The sequence below is a fragment of the Peromyscus eremicus genome, chromosome 4 (assembly GCF_949786415.1).
Source record: "Peromyscus eremicus chromosome 4, PerEre_H2_v1, whole genome shotgun sequence".
NCBI lineage: Eukaryota > Metazoa > Chordata > Mammalia > Rodentia > Cricetidae > Peromyscus > Peromyscus eremicus.
In genome coordinates this window covers 83,916,624-83,931,187 of record NC_081419.1, presented here as the reverse complement: position 1 = coordinate 83,931,187, position 14,564 = coordinate 83,916,624, and the positions used below count along the sequence as shown (strand labels likewise).

Sequence of the window (14,564 nt, the reverse complement as noted above, 5' to 3'; positions counted from 1 at the left end):
ATAAGCACTAGGATAAATCTAAATAGTTGCTTATGGAAATATTACTTTCAACAACATTCATTGTTTTAAATGTTCAACAATAGAGTATAAGTTATTTATTATGATTAGTCTCATAATAAATGCTATATAAACTATGCTTTAGTGCACACATGCTTTAAATAAAAATACTGCTGCTGATATAAAGATTCTTAAGTTGAAAAAAGTCAAGTTTAATAGCATTAAATATTTTTGGAACTTAACAACAAAACCTGTTCGTACTGTTCATGAGTATATACAAGACATAAAATGGACTGTTTGTCCCTCCCCATGAGCATAATTCAATACATTCAAGATCAAGAACAGTGAGTTTATACATAGACTCACACATTTTCTTTCTATCCTTCTTTGATTCTGTACATCATACACACAACAGGTACAATTCATGGAGTAAGACATGCAAATAGCTAATCTATGAAACCAGTTGAACTAAATACTAAAATTAACAAACCAAGAACAAAATACCATGAATACAAAACCTAACCTGATATTTTTCTGAATCTAAAAGAAAAATAATACATGTTTATAAAATATTTTCAAGTCTTTCCATTTGAAGCATCATGAAAAATAGCCAAATAAGTGTTTTATTTTATTGCTGACAAATATAGTCCATGCAAGTACATTATAACAGAGATATGGACTTTAAAATAAGGAATAATAACCATTTAATAGCAGGTAGTTGGTAGTTCTCAGTCTTGGTGCTAAAACTCCACTTCCTTTCCAACATACTGAATTCATAATAAAAAAAGAAGCAAGTGCAAGAGATGAAAGTACATTTTAAGTGTTGCTTTCCAAATATCTCACAAGGTAAATTCTAAAGATAATGCCTCATTAAGAGAAAAATGATTAATATAGGTACATTCACATATTTGAGAGTGAGGAGAGGGGAGAATGAAATGGGGAGAGATTTTCAAATAATATATCTAACTCCTGTCACCTTACTGTAAAAATATAGAGAGCTCCCACCCAAATACTAACAAGGCCTGGTCTTGCTTAGCTCCTGAGATCAGGCAAGACTGAGTGTATTCAGAGAGAAAGAGCACGAGTTACATGGGCAGTAAGGTGGAGAGGATTTGGGAGGAGCTGGGGGTAGGGAAAGAATATGATCAACACATTGCATGTAAACATTTTTCACCTTCTGCTAGTAAAAGAGACATAGCTAATCCAAATTAATCTTTCTTCAGAAGACAACTAAAAAAAAATCTGTACAAAGTGAAAACATCAGTTTGAAAGCACTGGATTGTTAACAAAACTGTTGAGAGCTACTCGTAGAAGGAGAAGCTGGAAGCTTAGGATGGTCATTTCTAAAATTAAAACTAATTTCTCTTTACGGCTGTTTGCTGGTTGTTGAAAACTGGTTTCTGTTCCTGTGATCAATACTGATGAAAGCAAGTTAGGGAGAAAAGGGTTTACCTTAGCCTACAGTTTGTAGTCCATCATCTATCAAAGTCAGGACAAGAGCTCCAGGCAGGAACCTGGAGGGAAGACCTGAAGTACAATTCATAGAAGGACACTGCTTACTGGCTTGCTCACTACTACTGTTCAGTGAGATTCCTTACACAACCTTCTGTGCCCTCTTCCATCACTTAGAAAGCAAGAAAATGCCCCACAGACATGTCCATAGGCCAATCTGAGAGAGGCTCTTTCTCAGTAGCAGGTCTCTCATCCCATCCAAGGTGTATCAAGTTGACAACCAAGAAGAGCCATTGCAGTGTTGCTGGAGGAAGTGACAAAAATGCTTAGCAACATTGGGCACACTGAGAGTGAGGGGTAACAAAGCTTCATGACGCCAGGTCACTAGACAATTCTCCACAACTGAATACATCCATGTAAGAATACAGAACAACTAAAGATTTGATAAAGCACTGGGTGTAGTGGTATATACTAATAATCCAACACTCAGGATGCAGAGGCAGGAGGATTTCAAGTTTGTGGCCAGATTTGGCTTCAAATTGCAGGCCAGTCTGAATTACATAGTCAAGACCCCATCTAAAAATCAAACTCCCCTTAAAATCCCAAATAACACCCAAAACCCTGACTAACTCAACAAACACAAAAGATATATAATAGAAGATGTATCAGTGCTACTCGCAATTCAAAGTAACAGATTCTAAAGGCACGTGTCACTGTTCTGGTTTACATAAAAATTAAACATGTACTTTTATAAGTACTAGGTACTAATACAGTATCCTTTATCCTAAACACTAGAGACCACAATTGTTCAGACATTTTCTTTTTTCTTTGGAATATTGGTATAGACATATCTAACGTGAAGATACAAAATGATCCCAAATCCAAAACTTCTGATTGTCTCATTGGCTCTGTTTCAGTTTTGAGGCATCTGGGATTTGAGGTATTACACAAATAACTTTTACTTTTGGGGACTCAGAATATTCAAAGTACTTAAACTGAAAAAAGTGTTTTTGTTTTCTAATCTAGCAAATCAATTTCTAGGAAAGCACAGAAGTAAATACATATAGCTATGGTTTGAATATAAATTGTCTCCCACAGGCTCATGTGTTAAACCAGCTGTGGGTGTTGTTTGGAAGCTTTGTAAACTTTTGGAGGGTGGGCATCACTGGAAGAGGTGGGCATAAATTTCAAGGTTATCCCTGGCCCCCAGCCCACCCCCTCTCTGCTCCGTTTGCCAACTCCTCCACAATGTGCTTCTGCTCACAGTATGATCTGCTCAGGTGACCATGGACTGAATCTTTTGCAAAATCTTTGATCAAAATAAAACCTTTCTCAGGTATCTGTTCTCAGCAACGCAAATTCTGAGTAATATACACAACATAATCTCTAATGCACTATTCAACAGAATACTGATTAAATCACTGCAACTTTATTTTGTAGGTCCTCAAACTTTTAAATGAGGTAAATTCCTGATGTAGGTACACTTAAAATGTTTACAGAAAACTAAGGAACCGAGAAAAGTTGCAGACCAAAATGTAATGTGCTAGCATTCATGTGAAACCTAACAAATAGCGAGGCTTACCCAATAAAAACATATTTGTGTAAGAACTCAGAGAGCTCTGACAGAATGTTCAAGTGAGAGACAGCATATAAAGATCACCAAATTGGTAACATCAGTTATCTCAAAGACAAGGCATTCTGCTTGGTATTGTACATTGCTAGAAAGTGTTATTTTAAACCAAGATTTTATATTAGTTTCATAATGAAAGTATCTTATGCACAATTTTGTAGAAAAATGAGAGATAATTAATGTCAAAGGAAAAATAGTAAATTCTATAGTGTTAGTTACTCTTAAGGTTAGAGTATTACATATTATAGAATATAGTATTATTTATTATAAACTTTAGTCTTCAACTGAAGTTAAAATTTAAATAAGAATGAGAAGTAAATGACACTGCTAGTTACTCAGAACATCAGTAGATTCATGCTGGCAGGTCCTGGGAGATTCTTGTTAACTAAAATTCCTTGAAAGCTAGCTTCTTTGTTAGCAATCATCCAAATAACTAGATCTATTAAAAAGAAATCAACTGTTCCGTAGATTGGAATATAAACAATCGCCTTAGAAATAATGCTACCACTTACTGAGTAAAATAAAAAGTTGTACTTACAACAAGGAATAGACTGAATTGGGGCGAGCTGTGGGAAGGTCATAAGAAGAGAAATCCCTGGAAGATCATTTTGGTTTGAATGTTCGGTAGTTTGGTCAGCCCAAACCACCATCTTCTTCCTCTCTACCAAATGCTCAATATCTTTGAAGTCAGCATCAAAAGCAGTATTTGACAGGCCAGTTTCTTTTGACATGCAATACATTTTTCTTAGGGCCGGAAGTAAAGCATTCAATACTCTACAAACAGAAGATGACAAGAAAGGAGAAAGAAACACAAAGTTTTAAACACACTATTATGGTTCTTTTGTATAACAAGCAAAGTATTATAATATAATTAAAATGATTTCCTATGATTTCTTTTATGTTACTTGGTAAATTCTCTTGCAAAGCCTGCACCCAGTCTAGGCGAGGTCAAAATGTCCTTTCCTAAAGACTATCTTTCCGCCTCTCCCTTAGTAGACATCAATATGAAAATCTTTTCATAATTCAAATTTGCTTTGTAAAAAAATGTAATTCACCCAAACAGATCAACATATATTTAATACATCCAGTATAAAGAGAAACCTGGATGGAAATCAGGAAAAGCAGGCTTCATTAGTGGTTGTAGTAGTTTCTGTGTGACACTGTCATTTTACAAGACCTAAATCTCTCTCTGACACTTTTTGGATCATGACTCACCTATGGCTTCTTGATAGGCCAAACAGTTAGACTTACAACAGTTGCATCAATATCAAACTTATGGACATTTTGGTATAGGGAATACACAATCTAATACAGTAACTACACAGAAAGAGATATAAAGTGAACAATTTTTAGCAGTGAGTGTTGGAAAGGGACTGAGGATCTTTGAAAAGGACAGCTACAGTAGGAGATACTCACACAGCCCCGTACTTTTGGCAACTGTATTGTTGTGTGGAGTAAGATTACTAGGTCTGAAAGGGCTAGGAAAGCTTTGCTTTTGATGTTAGGAATAGTTCCATAATTTCCAGATTGGAAATGACGAGTGTTTCACTTTATTTAAAGTGTGTATTTAAGCAACAGACATTATCAGGACTGCCTAACCTTCCTTTGGAAAGTCTGAAATTTTTATCTATCAGATAGAGGTGTGTAGGAAATCACGCCAATGAAACCCTGAGGCACTGACAGGATCCAATTTCCAATGTGATGTCACAGTTTTTTGCTGAAATTAAGCATAACCTGTGCCTCACTGCACAAGGTTCTTCCTTTCTGAAGCTAGACTCTTACTACTGCCACACAGATCAGGAGAGCCTCAAATTTACAATCCTTCTGCAGCTGCCTCTGTCATGCTAGAGTTAAAGGCAAATACCATCATGTCTGGCACTTAACAAGATTCTTGAAATTTAATTGTCCAGTCTCTTCCAGACTATACTATATACCTTTCCATTTTGCTGATTTTATTTTGTATTGTTTTGCTAAACTAACTCACAGCTTTAAGTATAACTGTTAATCTCATGAACACTAGTAAATCATTAAACCTGGGAATGGTTTTAAGAATCAGGTACCATGTTATGTTTGCATAATAATTTACTTTTATGAATAAAAAATCTAAGCCTTATCAATGCTATATAGTTTCTACAAGGATATATTGCTAAAATAAGCAGAATTAAAGATTGAGTCCAAAAAACTTACTCATGTTCTACAATGCCACATTGCTTTTGAGATGTTTTGGTTTATCAGTTCTTGAAATCAGTTAGAATCCATTTTATCTCATTATTAAGGTAAAAGCTTATTTCAGGCATATCAATCTCTGTGTCTGGTATAATAACACAGTGGGGTTAAAATAAACTACCATGTCTCTGAAAGTCTAAACTCCTACATGTTACTTGATAGCAAGTGATGGTGATTTGCTGTAGCTGCAGATCTACAATGAGTGGGGGAAAAGAGTGTAAGCTCCCATTTATAAAATAATCATTCAGTTTTTCTTCATCTTAAAAATAGCTTACTTTAAGTCAAAAGCATAGAAAATTAATCATGAGCAATTTGAGAATACCTGTGGAATGCTAATGGGATTTCTGAATGGCAGCCCCGTAGAGAAACAAACCTCTCATTTTTATATAACCTCAAAGCAATGCTTACCTAACAAACTGTAATTGATTTATAAAAGATGGCAAAAGAGATCAAGCTACACTTTTTAAGAAAATCGTACACTTAAAAAATTTGAGAATAAAAATGCTATTAGTGAGCTGTGTAGTGAATATAAAAACACATAAAAACAGAAACACTCTGGTCATTTTCACTAAATCTCCCAATCCACGACCAAGGGAGATCTTTTGGTTTCCTCAGTGTTTTAAGAATTTTCATTGTAGAGGTCTTTTGTTTTCACGGTTAGGTTCACTCCCATATCTGTCACTGGAGTTACAGGAAGGCTTCTGTGGCAGTGTGTTCATTTTGCATCCCACTATCTGCAAAGTGTTGGTCAGTTTTAAGAGCTTTTAGCGAAGTCATTAAGCTCTCTTACTTACAGAACCATATCATCTTCAAGTAGGGAACCTTGGACTTTTCTTATATTTATCACCCCGTATCCTGCTTTAATGCCCTAGCTCAGGCTTGCTTACTATAGTTAGCAGAAGTGGAAAGAATGGATGGTCACCCTTGTCAAATTTCTAATCTTAGTGAGAATGCTTTGAGCTTTTCTCCATTTAACACCATGCTGGCTACAGGTCTGTCAAACATAGCCTTTATTATGCTGAAGTATATGCTCTGTGCATTCTGTAGCACATCCAGTGTCGTCTCCTGACTTATGCCATAAAGGGACATAGGATTTTGTCAAAGGCCTTTTCTGTATTTCTGGAGATAATCATGATTTCTATCCATTTTGTGATGTATTACACTTATTGATTTATATATGCAGAACCCCTCAATCTCTGAAATGAAGCTAACTTGATCATGATGACTAATCTTTCTGTTGTGATTTTAAATTCAGTATGTCAGTATTATATCAAGATGTTTTACATCTGTGTTCATCATAACAGTTTGTACGTGTGTGGACTTACCTGGGTTTTGGTATCACGGTAATGCTACCTCCATACAGTTGGAAGCTTACTTTCCTTTCCCATTTATAGAGCAATATGTATTGCATTGGTATTAGTTCCTTGAAGGTCTGATATAATCTGCAGTAAATCCATCTGGTCTTTTTATTGTTGGTTCACTGTTGTTGCTGTTTGAATTATTTATTTCATTTTTGCTTCATTTTGGTGGCTTATATGCATGCAGAAATCCATCCATTTCTTGTAGATTTTATTTTTTAATTTAGTGGAATGTAAGTGTTGGAGAATGCTATTAAGGTTGCAGTGGTTTTACCAGCTGTGAACCCAATGAGTCCAAAAAACAAAGCAAAACCCCACCAGTTTTCTGGGCAAGATGTGCCACAACCTGTGCAAAAGTGGCGGGGGTGGGGGTGGGTGGGAGGAGACCGCAGCTGGTATGTAAAATAAATGAAAAATGGTATTTAATTAAAAAAAAGGTAGGGTAACCATCTGACTAGATTTGAAGCACAATCCATGTGACTGAATTCATGCCTGTGATTGAAGCCTGGTTAGCACCTATGCCAGGGGAGTCACAGGCTAAGTGGGTAACTCACTACTGTTGAATTAAACTGATTGCATCTAACTGCCTTATAAATTTCTATGTTTATACCCATGCATGAAAAGCTACTATTAACCTTAATCAGAGAAGTCTCTGCAGTGAACAATGATGAATTTGGACAGTTGCAGCTGCCAAAGATGCTGAGAAAAAGTGATGGCTGAGGGCTCAGCCCTAAATAAGGCATTTACACCACCCTTTCTAAGGCTCAAGGAACATCATGTAAGAAGACACTGGAAGTATCTCAGAGCTGGGGTGGGGGTGGGGGAGGAGAACTGCTGCAAATGCTATCCTCTAGACGATACAGCCATTGTAATCATGAACTTATAACAACTGCTGTTACAACACTGGCCCTGTCACCAATCAACTGAGGAAGGGAGAGGGCCTCCAGGTGCCCTGCCAGTTACCACTGAATAACTGGGAAAGGGGGAATCACTGTCTTCAGTTGTGTATCCAATGCTGAGCCCAGGATATTTCAGTGGATAGCTCCAAACTAATGATCATGCAGATGGGTCTGGTTAAACTTGCTGGGTCACCAAATCAAACCAAACCAAACCAATTAATAAAAAAAAACACACACACACCCCCAAATAGAACGGAAGGTGAAAAGGTGATCTATGGGGAAGAAAGGGTAGAAGACAGCATTGAGATGAGAGAGAGTGGAGATGGCGGGAATGGTCACAACATACATTTGTGAAATTGTCAAAGAAAATTAATTAATAAAGATTATAAAATAATCGAGACACCTGATGCTCATTAAAAGCTAGTAATAGTAATGAGATCTAAGTACATGGATTTTTCTTTTGATTGCATGTCTCATGTGCCTACAGAAGGATTGGCTGGCAAACAGGATGTCTCCTGGTCTAAGCTTAGAGGTTGCCAAGGTGCAGGTGAGGCTCATCAGCCTGGGCTGAAGCCCTGGGTAGGGACCCAGACTTCATCTGAAGACTGGGAAGAGTGCAGAAGGCAGAAGATTAAGAAGGCAAACCCATCAAAAAATTATTCTGAAATTACTAATAATTAAAAATGATCTAATTTAATTGATGTTAATAGCAGTTTTAATTTCTTTAGCACAAAACATAAAATCTTAAAAAGGAAAATTCATTGAAAAACTGAAGTATTATAAAAAATTAGTTATTAGGAAAGAATCACGTCCTTCACATTCTCTCAATGTTTTCTTCCTGTGTGTTTCCTGGTGCTGACAAACAATTCAAATTAATGAATCCCTTATCAGACAAATTTCAGTTTCCTGCAGCAATAAAATCGGTCACTGTCCAACGCCTTGTACTTACGCTTCAGTCTGCCTGTGCTGCTGCTCCTGGAGACAAGCTAGAGCTCTCATGTGTCCCATTTGTGTTTGCAGGTCTTTGGTCTGGAGGTGTAAATGGTGACAATGAAGATCTTTACTGAGTACCTAGGGACAATAACGAAAAATGTATTATAGATTTTTAAAAGAATTATGCTAATTTTAATATAACTTATTCATGTGGACAACAAGGTCTTTTTTAAAAAACATACAAAAAACATGTTGAGAAATTTAGACAGTAAGAAATCTTGTGCAAATGAGTTTAGTTTGTGTCAAGCTGAACATAAAACTAGGTAAGTCTAGAACTTACCAGCAAGGCAACAGTTTAAATTTCTTCAGTAAATGGATGTTAGGCATCTAGAAAAAAGTATACTATGATGACAGCTTTTCCATTGACCTAATTTGGTCACAATATTGTGAAAATACAGTTGTACCAGAAGTTTTTACTTAAATGCTACCACCAAAAGAGGCATTCCTTGAATATTATATTTAAAGATGGGCAATCCTTATCTTCCAACACTGCAATAGCACTGACCAATAAGAATGCTATGGATTCACTCTGTAGTTCCATTTCTACTAGAAGGTAAGGTTCATCCAAGGATGGACTATGATCAGGTTAGCTCAGTATACAGGCCCAGTGTTGAGTTGCATACTATATAATTCTCTCTCTTTCTCTCTTACCCCTTATATTCCTACAAGCTTCACCTTAGAAAAAGAATAAAAAGTCTTTTGAATATTTCCATTTTCTCAATGCTCTTCTATCTAGGGCCAGGTACTCTCTAATTTATCCCTTATAATTTAATCACTTTTCCTGAAATTCATTAAATCCTAAATACAAAAAAATATCAGCTCAGAGGATTTAGAAAAGTATAAAAAAAAAAAACCCAAAAAACAAAAACAAACAAAAAAAACCCAGCAGTGTTAGCATCTTTAATTGTGAAATGAAAAAATGTATTCCTGGGAACATTTGGATTGGTAAGCTAGCAATCTAATAAACAGTACAGCTATGCCTGGAATTCTTCTTCTAGTAAAAAATTTGATATTCTAGTTGAATTTTTTTTTCATACTCCTTCTAGTCTACAGTTAAACATGGATTGTCTAAAGTATAGATTTAGATGTTTTTTTTGGAGGGGAGGGGTTGGGGTTATTTTTATGATTATCAATTTATTATGCTAAAGATCAAAGGAGGAGACATAAAATATTATTGTTGTAGTAATGACAAAGGAATGTAGGCTCTTCAGCAGGTTTGTTAAATATGAAATACTTCCTGCACCAGTGCTAAGTAGGGACTTTGAGATTCAAGAAAATGTAGCACAGGCTTGCCTACAGGCAAGTCTGGCAGGGGCCATTTTCTCAATTGAGGTTTTGTCTTTAAAAATGACTTTCGTTTGCATCCAGCTGACATAAAACTAGCCAGCACAATTCATTTACATAATTCACCTTTATACCTCAAGAAATATATCATGTATTTTAGATAAAAACACTTTTTATGGAATCAGGATATGTCTAGAGGATTGACCTATGAGTCATTTGATTTTTAGGGATATGCTCAGTCTTAAAACAAATGTCAGCTCAAGCCAAATACATGGCCTTTATGGAGATCAGTTTACTTGACTAAAGTGTAAGAGCTGAACTGATTCATCTTACATCATCTCCTTATAGTTTTTTAGTTAGAAAATCAAATAAGTGCGGAAACATGTTTTCCAAATAGTTCCAACTGTTTTCCTAACAAAACAACAAACCAAACAATAAAACCCAGCTCTTCCTTTTATCCTCTGCAACCACTCTTCCTACCCAGTTATCATAGGCCTTGGGGAAAACCAAGATTGCAATTTTAGTGCGTTCTTGTCTCAGTACACCAGTGATCACATCTGAAGAGAAGACCACAAGTACAAGAAGTACAAGTCAGCTAACACCAACTGAAGTAGAGAGTACAATGGGAGGTAATAGCCAGCTTCAGAAACACGAGGGGCCAGATTGCACCAGGTTTGGTCAGCCATCATAGTTTACAGTAGGGGCAAGACATGAAAGGGCGATACTGTCAATGGTAGCCCTCAAATTTTTAGGTTGGTTGTAGTAGAGAAAATCAGAAAGGTCAAGTGTTTCAGTATGATAACGGGGGTGGGGGAGTTGGTAGTATGAATTACAATTGTACTGCTGGATAAAGACGTGTGATTAAAAAGCAGATAATGAAGGACGGTATAGTGAAAACAGCATTCATTTCAAATTCATAAAGTAGTGTTTGTCATGAGTTGCTGGACCTTGGGTTAAGTCTCTCCATGAAGTCACCTCACATTTTGTTTATACAGGAAGTAAGTGCTTATGACTAGATAATTGTTTTAGCTGTGAAACATCTTACAAAAATAGAACTGAGGAGTCAGGTGGTATAACTACAAAGTGTTGGCTTTCTTTTCTTGTGTTATCTATAATAAAATATAAAAAGGACTAAAAATACTGGCTTATAGTCTGTGTACAGAAATACTGCTGGAAGTATCTTCGGATAGGCAGAGTGTGGTAGAGACTGGGAGAGACAAAGGCAGGTAGATCTCTATGAATTCAAGGCCGGCTTGGTCCTCATAATGAGTTTCAAGCCAGCCAGGGCTACCTAGATCTCTCAACAAACAACAAACAAAAATTCTAGATTATTTGAAAAATTATATGTGAGAATATTAAAAAACTAAATTCAATATTAATAACTCAAATAATATTAACTCTATAAGTACTACAATGTTGAAAAAGGCAATATGTTAAAACTACAAATACTTTAGCTAATTTCTAAATGAATGTATCAAGTTTAAAACTTAAACTATCCACTTCCTACCTTCTTAACTGGTGAGTGCACTCCCATATTGGGCTACGAACCTGAATGTGGGTGCGAAGAATAACATAGCCACAGTAAAAGGCTTTGATCACCCAATGATCACAAATTAATTCACTATCAAATGTGTAAATAGGAAGATGTGTTTCTGGCTGCATATCCTCACACCGAATCACAACTTCATTGTAAAACCGAGTCCTTAATACATAGCACTCTGCACTGGGTAATGCCAATGAAAGCTGTCTGAAACACACTGGCTCTCATTCAAGACTCCTGCATGTTAAGAACTGTAGTGCTTTTACTGTACATACAAAGATTTCTATTCTATAAAAACACAATGGTTTACTTACGGAAAATAAAGACTTTCTTACTGTTGTTCCTCAGCATCTAAGTTTCAAATTTTTGCATCATCTCATTGTATTATTTGAGATGTTGAATGAATTTCATAAAACATCAGTAAATGACTTTTGGCTTGCTGTGATCATGAAATAACTTCCAATCATTTCTAAAATGGCCCTAAGTAAACCTCTGCCATTTTGTACTATGCATTATAAAAAAGGTAACATTCTTGCTATTCCAGATCATTAAAAAACAAACAAACAAACAAAAAACCCTGATGAATTCTGAAAAGTTGCCCTATTAATAAGATCATTTACTTCATTAGTATTCAAATTTGCTTCTGCCTTTAATGGCACACACACAACTTTTCACTCTCCAAAGAACTACTGCTTTAAAATAAATTCCTCTATTATTTATAATGTGTAAACTCTTGATCTGTATATCTATTACATACTTACATATTCTGGATGACAGAAAAATTACTAAGGTAAAAAGAGCTTGTGAGTGGAAAAGTTTAAGAGGCCTAGATGATGAAGCCTTGACTAGATTGAAACAGAATTGCTTAATTCTAACTTAAGAGTTACTTCACAAAGGACAGTTACTTAAAAACCACTTAAAAATAAATTGACCCTTCTGAAAACCAAAACCACAAACCAATTAGGTAATTAGTGAGTTGAAGATATAGTCATTAAAAACAGTAAAGTGAACTAATTAAATCTCAGAGAAATAGGGCAACCGTTGTCATATGAAAGCTATTTACTCAACAAGAAATATAAGAAATTTAAGGAGCTCAGTTTCTAGGATTAAATCTAACTACATATACATATTTGTACCTCTGGAATGTCACCATTTTGACCCAAGAGTCTCATTTCACTTTCCACTCGATGAAGCCAATTAGTATTCTCATCAAATTGTTTCAACACTTCTTCCTTCTTTTTCTCTAGGAAACAGCGAACAGTTTTCAACTTTTCAAGTCTGTGATCTCGTTTGCAAGTGGCCTGAAACACAACAATGTATTTAATAATATAACTAATTCTTATATCTGATGTGTACAACACTCAAAAAGTTACACATTTGCTTATGTTGGTATAGTACAAAATGTTAAGCCATGCTGCTATTTCCCTATTAAAATATCATAGCAAAATAGGAAATCAGTTATGAGTCATTTAATAAAAATTACATCTTGAGAGTTTATGGTTTTAAGAAGTGTAGTGGTCAAATGGAAAACTATAACTTTTTTTTTGTATGATACATTTGTAAAGTTCATATAAGGTTAGATAAATTCCATGATTTCCTTACTCAAAAAAGCATGCACACTCCGTTCTTGTCTGAAAGATATGACGAAAAAAAAAGTTGTACTGATCTAATTTGTCTGCTCTAAATGACAGAGAAAAAAGTATTGGAGCATTTATCAATACCTAACCTCAACTATGGTCAGGCTGGGTACCATAATGGAGACTGAGTGTCTTTGGTATTTTACATCTTCACAAATAGCTTTGGTCAGATTTGGCTGATTTTTCTCCCCCAAAGGCTATGTATGCTGACATGGGAGCCATTTGGGTCAGAATAGCTTGGTCTTGGTAATTTGCCAATGGACACCAAACTAAATGATTACCATAAATGAGGGGTATACCTGAACCAATCAGTCCTCAGAGATTAGAACACTTGCAGCTGGTTCTGAAGCAGAGTCCAGGCAGCAACAAATAAAGAACAGAGCTGTGTGTACTTGGTCAAAGACCCTATCTTCCTCAGGTAATAAATCATTGTTTTTAATGTTTCTAAAAATTATTAATTATTAATATTTTCAGGCAGATGACATAAGCAAATTCAGAGCAGTTTCATTTTGGTGGAGGATATTAGCTTCTAAATATTGAGTGTTAAGCCACTGTGGTTGCCAGTAAGCCACAGACAGATTCCAGATACCTAGACACTTCATTTAACTTCCCTTCATGGAAAACAAAATGGTGAAGGAGAAGCAGACCGACAGAAGACTAGAGTCCAATGATCAGGGGCTGGGGTTGATGAGCACTGTCACTGTCATCAAAGTTCTTAGCTCTTATTGTCACTTCTCTAACAGATCCTACATCATTCTTTTTCTCATGGCAAGACCTTAGCAAAACAAAACAGCTGCTCAAACAACCAAAATACCTGTCTGCTCCCACAGAGGAAGGATGGAATACGAAAGGCTAACAACAAATGCACACTGCAAAAGTCCTTGAACTTTGGGGGAAACTGGAAGGTACCGTAGTTCTCATACGAAGATGCCTGGGGTCTTTTCAGAGCATCTACTGGATCAAAATAAGTTTTGAGTCTTTACAAAACTTTAAAAAGACTGATTTGAATGTGTATGAGCACTTTGCTTGGATGTAAGAACATACACCATGTGCATTCCTGTGCTGAGAGAGGTCACAAAAGGCCATAAGGTTACCAAAAACTGAAGTTACAGATGGCTGTGAGACATCAATCACATGGGTGTTAGAAACTGAACCCAGGTCTTTTGCAAGAGTAACAAGTGCTCTACCACTGAGCCATCTCTCCAGCCAGCCTTTTAAATTCCAAATGGTACATCAGGATAAGAGTTTCCAGGAGCTAAGAGAGGTATAAGGTACTACGGAATATCACAGAAGCAGATAAGAGAACACAACTGTCATGCAGACAGGCATAGAGCTGGAAGGAGGTAAAACAATGCTGTTGCTCTCACAAGCTGTCATTTGTTTTGGAAAACAATCAGTTATCTTCATAAAACTATAATTATAAGAAAACAAGTATTTTGTCGGGTGGTGGTGGTGCACACCTTTAATCCCAGCGCTTGGGTGGCAGAGGCAGACAGATCTCTGTGAGTTTGTGGCCAGCCTGGTCTACAGAGTGAGTTCTAGGACAGC

The 14,564-nt window shown here is 36.1% G+C and overlaps 1 protein-coding gene across 3 annotated transcripts in view; it reads right to left on the bottom strand.

The window, feature by feature from the left end:
• The window catches only part of Kif18a (kinesin family member 18A), a 65,531-nt gene that overhangs the window by 24,572 nt on the left and 26,395 nt on the right, over positions 1–14,564 (bottom strand). For all 3 annotated transcript variants that reach the window (XM_059261070.1, XM_059261068.1, XM_059261069.1), the window contains exons 11-13: positions 12,516–12,680; positions 8,512–8,633; positions 3,618–3,853 (exon numbers count right to left, since the gene is read on the bottom strand). In XM_059261070.1, coding sequence (XP_059117053.1) covers positions 3,618–3,853; positions 8,512–8,633; positions 12,516–12,680 — 523 coding nt within the window. The remainder of the gene's footprint in view (positions 1–3,617; positions 3,854–8,511; positions 8,634–12,515; positions 12,681–14,564) is intronic.